This window comes from Paroedura picta, chromosome 3 (genome assembly GCF_049243985.1).
Source record: "Paroedura picta isolate Pp20150507F chromosome 3, Ppicta_v3.0, whole genome shotgun sequence".
Taxonomy (NCBI): Eukaryota; Metazoa; Chordata; class Lepidosauria; order Squamata; family Gekkonidae; genus Paroedura; species Paroedura picta.
In genome coordinates this window covers 173276134-173290259 of record NC_135371.1, presented here as the reverse complement: position 1 = coordinate 173290259, position 14126 = coordinate 173276134, and the positions used below count along the sequence as shown (strand labels likewise).

The following is a 14126-nucleotide window of genomic DNA, read 5'->3' as shown; positions in this document are numbered from 1 at the left end:
CCCTCCTGCCTGGTCCTTCTAACTGGATATGCCGGGGATTGAACCTGGGACCTTCTGCCTGCCAAGCAGAGGCTCTGCCACTGAGCCAGGGTCTCAGGCCAAGGTCCTTCCCATCCCCTCCTGCCCGGTCCTTCTAACTGGAGATGCCGGGGATTGAACCTGGGACCTTCTGCCTGCCAAGCAGAGGCTCTGCCACTGAGCCAGGGTCTCAGGCCAAGGTCCTTCCCATCCCCTCCTGCCCGGTCCTTCTAACTGGAGATGCCGGGGATTGAACCTGGGACCTTCTGCCTGCCAAGCAGAGGCTCTGCCACTGAGCCAGGGTCTCAGGCCAAGGTCCTTCCCATCCCCTCCTGCCCGGTCCTTCTAACTGGAGATGCCGGGGATTGAACCTGGGACCTTCTGCCTGCCAAGCAGAGGCTCTGCCACTGAGCCAGGGTCTCAGGCCAAGGTCCTTCCCATCCCCTCCTGCTTGGTCCTTCTAACTGGAGATGCTGTTGGGGATTGAACCTGGGACCTTCTGCCTGCCAAGCAGAGGCTCTGCCACTGAGCCAGGGTCTCAGGCCAAGGTCTTTCCCATCCCCTCCTGCCTGGTCCTTCTAACTGGAGATGCCGGGGATTGAACCTGGGACCTTCTGCCTGCCAAGCAGAGGCTCTGCCACTGAGCCAGGGTCTCAGGCCAAGGTCTTTCCCATCCCCTCCTGCCTGGTCCTTCTAACTGGAGATGCCGGGGATTGAACCTGGGACCTTCTGCCTGCCAAGCAGAGGCTCTGCCACTGAGCCAGGGTCTCAGGCCAAGGTCCTTCCCATCCCCTCCTGCCTGGTCCTTCTAACTGGAGATGCCGGGGATTGAACCTGGGACCTTCTGCCTGCCAAGCAGAGGCTCTGCCACTGAGCCAGGGTCTCATGCCTAGGTCTTCCCCATCCCCTCCTGCCTGGTCCTTCTAACTGGAGATGCCGGGGATTGAACCTGGGACCTTCTGCATGCCAAGCAGAGTCTCAGAGGGCTTTCCCTTCACGTACTCCCAGATTCCTTTAATGCGATGATGAGAATCGGACGGATGACCTTCTGTACGCCCAGTGGATGCTCTTCCACGCAGACCCAGTTCATCTCCGCTCTCTGCCAGGGCCTTCTTTCCACCCCTTCTATCCGACTTCCCTCTCGCCCTGTCCAGGTGTCCACCGTCCGAGCCGAAGGGCCCCTGAGAAATGAGCTGGTCTCTCGCTTCCAACATATCCAGGCTCGCCTCAATGCCATCACCCTGGAGACCGACGAGGTGGGTGAGAGCGGGGAGAAGCCCCTTCCTCCTTCCCTTTCCCCCCAAATCCTCCCACCTAGGAATTCACAAGATGCAAGTTGGGGGGTTTTCAGCCAGCTGGATTGCTTTGTCCGTAAACGGCCGTGAACCCTGGCAGCACGGGATACACTGAATGTTTTTTTTTTTAATTTCTAATTTTATTTATAATCCAATACAAGAAAAATACATTTAGCCATCTCCAAAATTATATGTTAATAGATTATATTACATTTATAAATAATAACTTCCAACTGTATTTGTTAAAGAATATACGTGAAAAAAAACATTAATTCTCCTGCACAAAATTTCAATCCATTCTCATTTCCCCTTATAAATTATAAATCATAACCAATAGTCATAAATCCACAACTATACTTTTTTCTAATATACTCTATCCATAAGTTCCATTTTGTCTTAAAATCCGTTATTAGTTTATCTTCAACATAGGTTGTCAATTTTGCCATCTGAGCAATTTCCAATGTTTTCAACTGCCAATCAAATATGGTGGGCGTCTCTTTTAACTTCCATTTTTTTGCCCAGACTATCCTTGCCGCTGTTGTCAAATATCTAAATAACTCTCCATATTTTTTATCTTTTTCATTTACCAGAAAACCTAAAAGATAAGCTTCAGGATTTAGAGCTATGGAGTCCTTAAAGATTTTTGAGATTTCTTTGTGGATATCCTGCCAAAAGTGTCTTGCTCTTTTGCATGTCCACCACATATGGAACATTGTCCCTCTCACTTCTCCGCATTTCCAGCATTTGTCCGATAGACTTTTATTCATTTTTGATAATTTGTGCGGAGTCATGTACCAACAGTAATGCATTTTATAATAGTTTTCCTTAATATAATAACTGTTCGTAAATTTCAGATCTTTACTCCACATTCCTAACACTGAATGTTTAGAACGCAAGAATATAAGAGAAGCCATGTTGGGTCTGGCCAGTGGCTCATCCCATCCAGGCCTCTGTGTCACACAATGGCCAAAACACAAGGGCCTTCAGGAGGTCTGACAGCAGGGCCAGAACTCCAGTAACCCTCCCACTGTGGCCCCCCAAGCACCACCAGCACAGAGCATCGATGTCCCGGCCATAAGCGGAGCCATGCTGGATCAGGCTAATGGCCCATCCAGTCCAGTACGCAATGGCCAAAGCCATCAGGAGGTCCACCAGCAGAGCCAGAACTCCAGAAGCCCTCCCCCCATGGCCCACCCACGCACCCAGGATACAAAGCATCACTGACTCAGATGTGAGAGAAACTATGCTGGATCAAGCTTATGGGCCATCCAGTACACAGTGGCCAAAGCCCAGGGGCCATCGGGAGGTCCACCAGCAGAGCCAGAACTCCAGAAGCCCTCCCCCCATGGCCCACCCACGCACCCAGGATACAAAGCATCACTGACTCAGATGTGAGAGAAACTATGCTGGATCAAGCTTATGGGCCATCCAGTCCAGTACACAGTGGCCAAAGCCCAGGGGCCATTGGGAGGTCCACCAACAGAGCCAGAACTCCAGAAGCTCTCCTACTGTGGTCCCCTGAACACCCGGAATACAGAGCATCACTGACTCAGAAGTGAGAGAAGCCATGTTGGATCAGCCAGTGGCCCCTCCAGTCCAACACTCTGTGTCACACTTTGGCCAAAACCAAGGGGCCATCAGGAGGTCCTCCAGTGGGGTCAGAAGCCCTCCCACTGTGGCCCCCCAAGCCCCAAGAATATAGAGCCTCCCTGCGCCAGGCAGAGTGCTCCATCGGGAGCTTGTGGCTAACAGCCACTGATGGACCTCCGGTCCGTAGATTTATCCCGTCCCCCCTTGGAGCTGTCTATGCTTGTAGCTGCCACCACTTCCTTCCACCTGGTCCTTACTCTTGCGACGAAGAAGCGGTGCCCCATTGCCTAAAAGCGGGGAGAGTTAAATTTATTTCTGGTGACCCCCCAGGTGCAGGGAGAGGACCAGTGTTTGATTCTTCTCAATAGTCCTTGCCTTCTGGCTGCAAAGTTCACGGGGAGGAAGGCAGCAGATTTATTTTGTATTTACAACTGGATTTATAGGGCCGCCTCTCTCGGCCCAGCTGTCTCAGGGCGGTGTACATCAAATAAAATCAACATAGTTAAAACCGCTTTATAAATTCTCTGAAAATTGGCACCCCGTGCTTTCTATCTCGCCCACGTTGGCTCCCCCTTTAGTGGCCAGAGCTAGATGGTGCAGGACGGAGTGTTTCGAGGGAGGGAGGGGGGCGGTTCTTGGATGTCCCTGGCAGCCAAGCCTCAACCAAACACCTGGTGGAAGAGCTCTATTCTACAGCCTCTGCAGAACTGAGAAAGCTCCGACAGGGCCTGTATCTCCTCCGGAAGCTCATTCCACCAGGTAGGGGCCAGGACCTGCCGTGCCTCTCATGGGCCGGGGAACACCAGCCTGTTGGAATCAACTCAATGGTCTTTTGGGGGCATAGAGAGGCCAGGCCCAGACCACAGATGGCTTCTGCTCAGAGGGCCACTGGGAGCTGGTAACCCATTCTTCCAAACCTCCACATGAATAACTCAGTTACCTGGAGTACTGTGTGCAGTTCTGGAGGCCTCACTTCAAGAAGGACGTCGATAAAATTGAAAGGGTACAGAGGAGAGCAACGAAGATGATCTGGGGCCAAGGGACCAAGCCCTATGAAGATAGGTTGAGGGACTTGGAAATGTTCAGCCTGGAGAAAAGGAGGTTGAGAGGGGACATGATAGCCCTCTTTAAGTATTTGAAAGGGTGTCACTTGGAGGAGGGCAGGACGCTGTTTCTGCTGGCTGCAGAGGAGAGGACGCGCAGTGATGGGTTTAAACTTCAAGTACAACGATATAGGCTAGATACCAGGAAAAACATTTTCACAGTCAGAGTAGTTCAGCAGTGGAATAGGCTGCCTAAGGAGGTGGTGAGCTCCCCCTCACTGGCAGTCTTCAAGCAAAGGTTGGATACACACTTTTCTTGGATGCTTTAGGATGCTTTGGGCTAATCCTGCGTTGAGCAGGGGGTTAGACTAGATGGCCTCTATGGCCCCTTCCAACTCTATGATTCTATGATTCTATGAACTCAGGTCCCGGTTAGTCGTGCAAGTTCTGCCTTACAGTGTCCCCGCCCACTTCCTGCTGTGAGCACTAAAGGAAGAGTGGGGTAGGCCTAGCCCTGCCCGTGGGCGCCATGTTGGTTAACCCTGCTAGAGAGTTTGTCGCTTTCCTCCCCAGGTGAACAAAACCCTCAAGGCCACCCTGCAAAGCCTGGTTGACCTCTTGGCGGCCGAAGAGCCAGAGATCCTCGATGCCTTCCAAGGCTGTCAGTCCACGGAGTCGCTCAAGTCCACCGGCTCCGACGCCGGCGGGAAGCAAGCGCTGGCCAAGCGCCGGGCCAACCAGCAGGAGACGGAGAGCTTCTACATTATGGTATAGTCCTGGACGAAGTGGAACGGTAGCCTCAGAAACAGTGGGGGAGATTGGGAATGAATGGGGGTGGGGGTGGGAAATGCCGATAAGGTATTTGGGGGCTATATTTTTCATAGTGGCCAAATCGTGCGCTGAGCAGGGGGCTGGACTAGATGGCCTGTATGGCCCCTTCCAACTCTAGGATTCTATGATCCTGTATTGAGCAGGGGGTTGGACTAGATGGCCTGTATGGCCCCTTCCAACTCTAGGATTCTATGATCCTGTATTGAGCAGGGGGTTGGACTAGATGGCCTGTATGGCCCCTTCCAACTCTATGATTCTGTGATTCTATGATCCTGTATTGAGCAGGGGGTTGGACTAGATGGCCTGTATGGCCCCTTCCAACTCTATGATTCTATGATCCTGTATTGAGCAGGGGGTTGGACTAGATGGCCTGTATGGCCCCTTCCAACTCTATGATTCTGTGATTCTATGATCCTGTATTGAGCAGGGGGCTGAACTAGATGGCCTGTATGGCCCCTTCCAACTCTAGGATTCTATGATCCTGTATTGAGCAGGGGGTTGGACTAGATGGCCTGTATGGCCCCTTCCAACTCTATGATTCTGTGATTCTATGATCCTGTATTGAGCAGGGGGTTGGACTAGATGGCCTGTATGGCCCCTTCCAACTCTATGATTCTGTGATTCTATGATCCTGTATTGAGCAGGGGGCTGAACTAGATGGCCTGTATGGCCCCTTCCAACTCTATGATTCTGTGATTCTATGATCCTGTATTGAGCAGGGGGTTGGACTAGATGGCCTGTATGGCCCCTTCCAACTCTAGGATTTTATGATTCTAAATGCACAGCCCTAGGGATCAGGGACTCCCAGGCAGGCAGGCAGGCAGGCAGGCAGAGGAAGCGTGTGGATGTGGGTGCCAGGAGATGCGTGGGCATTGGCCTCAGCTTGCCGTAGGTCCTGAGCACGGTCCACAGGAAAACCCTTCTGTTCTCATGCAATCCCGTCCCTTTCTGTGTTTCCCGATAGGTCAGGCCTATTGGCCAGATATCTGTTCTCTCCCTCTCCAGCTGTCCAGTGATGCTCCAGTTGGGTTGCCTGAGGCAACTGCCTCAGTTTGTCTTGGGGAGAGGCTGTCTCAGATGAGGTCAAGGAGTCCAAGCCAGAACCCCCGTGGCTCCCCAGAGCAAGGGTGTGCAAATGACAGATTCGTTAAAACATATCAATATCAATTTATCAATATGTATAGATTAGTACAGAGCCTCTTGTGGCGCAGGATGGTAAGGCAGCAGACATGCTGGCTGAAGCTCTGCCCATGAGGCTGGGAGTTCAATCCCAGCAGCCGGCTCAAGTTGGACTCAGCCCTCCATCCTTCCGAGGTGGGTAAAATGAGTACCCAGCTTGCTGGGAGGTAAACGGTAATGACTGGGGAAGGCACTGGCAAACCACCCCGTATTGAGTCTGCCATGAAAACGCTGGAGGGCGTCACCCCAAGGGTCAGACATGACTCAGTGCTTGCACAGGGGATACCTTTACCGTTACCTTATAGATTAGTACAGTTCTCTAAAATCAAGCCACTCCAAAAAGAACAAAAGCTAGCTTCACTGGCTAATATGCTAAACATTTTGTTAGACGGTTCTACCTTACTTCCTTGCAATTCCAGGCCTCATCCAAAGAGTTTTCTCTATGGACACCTGCTGACTGAAGTGTAGCCTTCAGGCCTTCAAAATCCAAGCTAGCCTCTGTTCTCACTAAGCCGTCCTGTCAGAGCACTCTCAGCCCCACCTATTTCCTGGGTTTTCTGTTCACAGAGAGGAAGAGAAAGTGATTGTAAGCCGATTTGAGGCACCTTTGGGTAGTGAAAAGCAGGGTATAAATACCAACTATTCTTTTCCTTTTTTTTTCCTGCAGAAGTTCAAGGAATATCTCTCTGGCCGGAGCGTTCAAGCAAAGCTACAAGCAAAGCATGACCAGATGAAGGAGGCCATTGAGAAGGGTGAGGACAGGAAGAATCTGCTTGCATGCAGGTCTGAGGCTTCGGGATAGGCTGAAAATCAAGATCCCGTTTATCACAGTGCGCTCCTTTTAGTACCAGGATGTGTTCCCCCACTGAGGATTCTGGGAGTTGTAGTTTGTGGATGCAGGGAGAGGACGTCTAGCTGCCCAGTGAAGCCACCAGACGTTCTAGAGCAGGGGTAGTCAAACTGCGGCCCTCCAGATGTCCATGGACTACAATTCCCATTCGCTGGCAGGGGCTCCTGGGAATTGTAGTCCATGGACATCTGGAAGGCCGCAGTTTGACTACCCCTGTTCTAGAGGATTGACAAGCAGTTTAAATCTGGGGAGTGGATAGGGTTCCCAACCTCCAGGTGGGGCCTGGGGATCTCTCACTATTAGGGCTGATCTCCAGACAAGAGAGATCGGTGCCGCTGGAGAAAACAACTGTTTTGAAGGGTAGATTTTAAGGCATTGTGCCATGCTGAGGTCCCTCCCCTCCCTACCCCACCCCAAAACTTGCTTTTCCCCAGGCTCCACTCCCTAAATCTCCAGGTATTTTCTGACCCAGAGCTGGCGACCATACAAGTGGATGTGACCCAAGAGAACAAAGATACCATGTTGGGTCCACAGTAGATAGCAAGATTTGAACCCAGGTCCACCCTCCAGCATCAGCGGCCAAACTGTGGCTCACCAGATGTCCATGGACTACAGTTCCCATGAGCCCCTGCTAGCAGGGGCTCATGGGAATTGTAGTCCATGGACATCTGGCGAGCCACAGCTTGACCACCCGTAGAAACCAAGATTTTTGAGATAGGGTTTTTTCTGTCATTTTAGTTAATAAAAATTGCAAGATTTTGAGCCCAGCAGAATCGTAAAAGACGAACACCGTTTCCAGATCTGACAAAGGGAACTTTTGAGTCTCAAAATCTTACCGGTTTCCGAGGAGCCACTAGATTGGAATCTGGGAGGCCGAACGTTAACTGTTTCCTGACTCCCAATTCCTTGATCTTCTAGGTGCTGCGGTGGATCGAGAGCTGGCCAGGTAATTGCAGGAGAAATCGTTAGACGTGGGAGGTGATTGCAGGAGAAATCGTTAGACGTGGGAGGTCATTGCAGGAGAAATCGTTAGACGTGGGGGGTGATTGCAGGAGAAATCGTTAGACGTGGGAGGTGATTGCAGGAGAAATCGTTAGACGTGGGAGGTGATTGCAGGAGAAATCGTTAGACGTGGGAGGTGATTGCAGGAGAAATCGTTAGACGTGGGAGGTGATTGCAGGAGAAATCGTTAGGTGGGGGGGAGCAGGATTCGGGAGGGGGGGCCCTTTAGCCCTCTCTGCCAAAAAGATGAACGCAAGTAATTTGCGGCATAAGCTTCCATGAGCCAGAACCCACTTCAGGATTGGTGGCAGCGGCACATGACAAGATGGGAGCTCTGTGGATTATCTTTCCACTGCGGCGGTGGAGAGCACCTATGGCCTGCTTTGTGGTGGAGGAAGCGATGCAAGGTTTTATCCCGGGTGGGGGAGGCCAAGCCTGGCATCTCAGCAAGGTCACCGGGAACCTGGCAACATCACTTCCTGCGTGCACAGGAAGTGATGTCATGGGGGCGCGGGGAGTGCTCGGTAGATATGTTGGGCCACTTTGTAATTCCTTTTTTAAAACGTTCAGACAAAGCTTGAGTCCAGTGGCATCTTTAAGACTTGACAAAGTTCCATTCAAGGTACAAACTTCTGTACCTTAAAGGTGCCACTGAACTCAACCTGTCGATGCTGGGTGCTCTGGGATTTGGGCAACAAGTCCAGGGCGGAAGCCATTTTCCCCATAGAGTTTTCTCCCAAATGCCAGAGCATCCCAGCATCGATCAGCAACCTTGCTGAGATGCCAGGATAGGCCACCTCAGCTGATGGTAAGTCCCTCGGCTATCCAGCTGGCCATGGGGGAATGTTGTTTTGTTATATTTTATTGTATTTTTGTTTTTACTGTAAACCGCCATGAGCCGGATTGGCTCCGGGAGTGGCGGGGACAAATCTAAATAAAAATAAATAAATGGTGCCCCCAAACCTGTCCCTGGGGGGGGGGGGGCTGGTAACCCTGACACACCTGGCACACCTGAATTATAGGAAGGAGTTCCCGTTTCCAAGGGGTGCCTCTGACCTCTTCCTTCCTCCCCGCACGACCCAAACGCGGATTCCAGGCCACAATCCCAGCGCGTCCGGCGTTCCCGCCCTCCCTCCTGTTACCACCACAAGCTCTTCGAGGGGGACCTGCAGGCCTTTGTGGAGGTACCGGCTGCCACCAGCACCCTGAGCTTACGCCCTCCCGCCTGAGTCCCTCTGGCCTAGCTTTGCTTCCTGGCCCCTCCACCTAGCACAAGAGCTCCCTGGCCCCTCTGTGGCTCCTCCTACTTTGCACCCGCTGCCCCCCCCTCTGCCTGTCATGTGCTTGCAGCTGAATCTGTCTTTCCTGTCCCGGCTGGCCCTATAAGGAGGCGGAGGCTGCAGGCGCGGAAACAGGTACACGATCCGTGCCGTGTGCGCATGCAAGGAAGGGGGAGGGTCTCTCTGTTTTGCTCGGTCGATGCCGGCCGGAACTGGAGCTAGGGGAAGGGGGAGGTTCTCAGTGAGGACGCTTCTCTGGCTCTTGTGACGTCGCCGGAGAGTGAGTTGGCGTGCGCACAAGTGGTATGCATGGATGCATGGTTCTGCGCACGGACGGCAGTGAAGTTTTCTCCCCTGTATGTGTAACTCTGCCCTCTCCCGCTGTCTGCGTGCTCTTCCCGATCTCTCTCTTCGTCCGCTTGCTGGCCATGTGGAATTCTTGGCATGCTGTTGGGGTGAGCACGGTGTGCATGCAGCCACAGACTACTGGGCCACATCTGGATCACACATAACAGGCGAGGAGGGGAGCTAGCCTAGCAGGGATGGAGAGATGGCCTTGCTCATGTTTCTGAGCTGGAGGGAGTTGGAGGGGGCGAGTTTGGCAAGCTACTGGTTATCCAAAGATTTGCAACATGGATATTTTTGAAAAGGTTCAGGGAGCTCGGAAGGTTGCGGGAAGTGTGTGTGTGTTTGGGGCTCTGGCCAGACGTTCCAAGTTTGCAGGAATCCCAAGGAATCAGTATCATAGAATCAGTGTTGAGACTTCCAGGGGCATCTAGCCCACCCCCTGAAGAATGCAGGAAATTCGCAACTACCTGCCCACTCACAGTGACCCCAATTACATGCCCAGATGATGCCCCCCCCCCGAAAAAAATCAGAATCCCTGGACAGCCTCAACCCCAAAGTGGCGATGGGCATTTTTGTGGGCATGCAAGAGCCAAGCACCCACACAATCCGCAAGCGGGAAGGTAGGCCCGCAGTCCCCCGTCGGCTGGCCCGGGGGGCAGGGGAGGGAGCCTTCCCAGGCATCACGGAGCGCATCAAGCTCCCCGGGCCCTGGGAAGGCTTTTTCCCTGGGGGGGGGGGAGGTAAAAGCCCAGTGCCTGGAAAGGGTTTTTCCTGGGGAGGGCTTCACCCTGGGGGGGGGGAGTTCGGGGGCCCCAGCCCTTCCCACCAGCCGGGGCGTTGCTGCCAGGGCAGTTGGGAACAGCTAGCGCCCGCTGTATTTTTTTTTACAGCGGGCTTAATTTCTAGTAAACGGAATAAAACAGTAAAGAAGAAGAAGAGTTGGTTCTTAGATGCCGCTTTTCTCTACCCGAAGGAGGCTCAAAGCGGCTTACAATCACCTTCCCTTTCCTCTCCCACAACAGACACCCTGTGGGGTGGGTGAGGCTGAGAGAGCCCCGATATTCCTGCTTGCTCAGAACAGCTTTATCAGGACTGTGACTAGCCCAAGGTCACCCAGCTGGTTGCATGTGGGGGAGCGCAGAATCGAACCCGGCATGCCAGATTAGAAGTCCGCACTCCTAACCACTACACCAGGGGTAGTCAAACTGTGGCCCTCCAGATGTCCATGGACTGCAATTCCCAGGAGCCCCCTGCCAGCATTCGCTGGCAGGGGGCTCCTGGGAATTGTAGTTCATGGACATCTGGAGGGCCGCAGTTTGACTACCCCTGGACTACACCAAACTGGCTCTCCAGATGTGGCAGAAAACAGATGTGGCAGAAACTCCAGTCTCATCTATGCTACCCCAAGATAGCCCATTCTAGAGGGGTGAAGGCTCAGCGCGGTTTACACCAAACAGAGACGGGGTGTGCATTTGGAAGAGCCTGTTTGTGTTTGCGCGAGGATTCTGCATGTCCGCACAAGCATGGTTCGTACTGACTCCTCCTCCCCTAACCCTTCCCTTCCCTTCCCCGGCTTATTAATTGATTTTTGTGGGTGGGGCAAAGACTGGGGGGGGGAGGGGAGGGCATCGTGATTGCGGGTTGCCCATGAAATGCAGAGCAGAGCTCGGGACGGTGTGTGTTCTGCTTTCAGCTTTACCTTTTAAAACCCGCTGTCGAAATCCCGGACTGAAATTCCAGCGTCGCTAAGCACCTGGTCACAGCAAGGGGGAGCTCTGCTTCTGGAAACCGGAAAGAACCGGAAGCGGTTTTAAAAAGGATTGCTTATCCTTACTTATCCTACTTCTGTATTTCCGCCCCCTAGACCTGATGCGACTGTGTTTTATTTGACCAGCAGCGCAATAGAAACGTGGTGCTCTGTGCCGTGGGAAGTGGAGCTTCTCCAAGATTGCTCTGCCCTCCAGCCCCCCACCTCGCCCCATGGCCCTTGCAGGCATTACTTGGATGCCTGTCTTAATAATACAAAGATTTATTCAAGGCGTGAGCTTTCGAGTGCAAGCACTCTTCCTGAGGACTTGAAAGCTCACACCTTGCATAAATCTTTGTTGGCCTTAAAGGTGCCACTGGACTCTGATTTTATTGTGCTACTTCAGACCAACACGGCTACCCGTTTGAATCTATAATAATACTTGTTTTGGTTTTCAGTAGAACAGTTAGATTCCAGGATCACCCTGGAGACTAATAAGGTTTTCCTGGATAGAAGCTTTCCAAACTCCCTTCATCAGAAAAAAGAACCAGCAGCCCTTATGTCCCTATATATTCTTCGTGACACCCTTCTGATCTAGATATAAAGAAGGAGGGTTCATTCTCACTTGTCTCTGATGAAGTGAGCTGTGACTCTTGAAAGCGTGTAGCCAAGAATTCTTGTAGGTCCCTAAGGTATGTGTTTTTAACGTTAGCTGGGTTTCCCCCTAATTCATAGGCTCAGGGGGATGGCTGTGTCGGTCCGCAGTAGAAGAGCAAGATTCGAATCCAGCAATGCCTTAAAGCCCAGCAGGGGTTTCTAGAGTGTAAGCTAACAAGAGGCAAAGCTCCCTTCATCAGATACAAATGTGAAAAGATCCACCATGTCCTTATGAATTCCTTGTCACATCCTTCTGACCTGGCTATAAGAGATGATGGAATTTATTCTCATTTGGATCTGGTGAAGGTAGTGCTGAGTGTGAAACTTATACCGTCTTTCAAGCAGACTAGACCTGAACTCAGTTCTCAGAATGAAAACAAACCTTGTAAAATATATAGTTTACTTAAAGATGGCATCCTCCAGAAGGGACCTGGGGATCCCCCGGAATTCCAGCTCCTCTCTAGACTGCAGAGATCAGTTCCCCTGGAGGAAAGGGCTGCTTGGGAGGGGGGACTCTGGGGCCTTGGACCCCACTGAGGGTCAGGGATGCCAGCCTCCAGGTGGGGCCTGGGGATCCCCTGGAATTCCAGCTCCTCTCCAGACTGCAGAGATCAGTTCCCCTGGAGAAAAGGCCTGCTCTGGAAGCTGGACTCTAAAGCATTGTACCCCAGTGAGGTCGCTGGCTTCCCCAGACTCCATCGCCAAATCTCCAGGGGTTTCCCAACTTGAAACTGGCTCCCTACCCCACATCCCCCTATTGGACAGGGGAGACCTCACAAGCCTAAGTTTATTAGAGTAGTTCTCAAATTATAAGTTTATCTGTTGGCAGCACACCTCTCTCAAGACCGTACAGCAAAGAAAACAAAAGAAAACGAAAACTAGCTTCACTATCTAATGCAATTGAGGCAAGCAGTGGCAAAACCACCTGCAAACATCTCTTGTCCACGGTCACCATAAATCAGCTGCGACTTGGCAGCCTTTTCCACACACACACACACACACACACACACACACACACACACACACAGTGCATTCAGGGGCCCTTACACACTCCTACGGATCGGCTGCAAACCCATCGCTCCCCTCCCCCAGACGTGCCGTGGAGAAACTCTGCCGTGACTTTCTGCTTCCTCCCCATAACTCTAGGGCTCAGGTCAGGCTATCCCATTGGTGGTGGAGAGCTGTGTTCGTTTCATAAACCTCCACGGTAAGACTTGTGCGCCCCCCACCCCCCAATCCCATCCCAGCGCCCCCCTTCCCCCCAGCCACAGGCTGAGGAAAGAAGTCAGACAAAATAGATCAGTTTTCTCACCTTGATTTTCCCCCAGGGTTGCAGCATGAAGGTATTTTCCGGGTGCCGGGATCTCAGGCTCAGGTGGCTGAGATCCGGAATGCCTTTGAAAAAGGTGAGCATGGTGGGTTAAATGTAAATATATATGTGTGTGTGTGTGTGTGTATGTTTGTGTGTGTGTATCATTTGCTTTGGAAACACAATGTTTTTTTCCGCCGTAGCCCTGATGCTCCACATTTATGTATTTAGATTTAGAGTCTTATGCTGTCCCTCCTGGCAAGCCGGCTACACAACAGTTAAAAACTCCTCGACTCTCACAACAGCCCTGTAAGGTGGGCCGGGCGAGAAGCAGTTTGTCCGTGGTCATTCAGCCACAGAAGAATTTGAACCTGATCCTCCCCTGCCAACCATTTTTGCACCTCACCAACATAAAGACTGTCGAGTTTCTCCCGGTCTGGCAGTTTCTTTCAGCGTCGGGCTGGCACTGCCTGAGTTCATAACGGAGGGGAAAAGAAACGTGGTAATGCCTTTTTCCTCTTTCGCCAGGTGAGGACCCATTGGCTGACGGTTTCCTGCAACACGACCTGGATTCCGTGGCTGGAGTGCTGAAGTTATATTTCCGGGGACTGGAGAAACCCCTCTTTCCCAGTGACGTCGTCCCTGAGCTGCTGGCCACGGCCCGTAAGTGTGTGCGTTTAGATGTTCGTGTGGTCCTGCCTGGTCACGGATGCTCTCCGTCTCAGGCTGTGAATGTGCCATTATGACGCTGGGCATTTGGACCATCTGTCCAGCCGCTGCCTGAAGATGGCCAGTGAGAGGGAGCTCCCCACCTCCTTAGGCAGCCCATTCCTCTGCTGAACTACTCTGATTGTGAATTTTCTCCCCCTGATATCTAGCTGGTACCATTCTACATGACTGTGGTTCTTCTCCCCCGCTGCCAACAGGAACCCTTCCCTGCCCTCCTCTGAATGAACTAACTACACTCAGCAAACCTT

At 52.2% G+C, this 14126-nt stretch overlaps 1 protein-coding gene across 2 annotated transcripts in view; it reads left to right on the top strand.

The window, feature by feature from the left end:
- Nucleotides 1–14126, top strand: part of ARHGAP4 (Rho GTPase activating protein 4) — a 48001-nt gene that overhangs the window by 23982 nt on the left and 9893 nt on the right. Inside the window, exons 8-15 of one of the 2 annotated variants that reach the window (XM_077329688.1) lie at nucleotides 1173–1274; nucleotides 4520–4714; nucleotides 6624–6708; nucleotides 7725–7752; nucleotides 9196–9223; nucleotides 12987–13047; nucleotides 13169–13246; nucleotides 13678–13812. In XM_077329688.1, the coding sequence (XP_077185803.1) occupies nucleotides 1173–1274; nucleotides 4520–4714; nucleotides 6624–6708; nucleotides 7725–7752; nucleotides 9196–9223; nucleotides 12987–13047; nucleotides 13169–13246; nucleotides 13678–13812 (712 nt within the window). Of the gene's footprint in view, nucleotides 1–1172; nucleotides 1275–4519; nucleotides 4715–6623; nucleotides 6709–7724; nucleotides 7753–8904; nucleotides 8993–9195; nucleotides 9224–12986; nucleotides 13048–13168; nucleotides 13247–13677; nucleotides 13813–14126 lie in introns of both variants that reach the window. The other variant, XM_077329687.1, reaches the window with a different exon arrangement.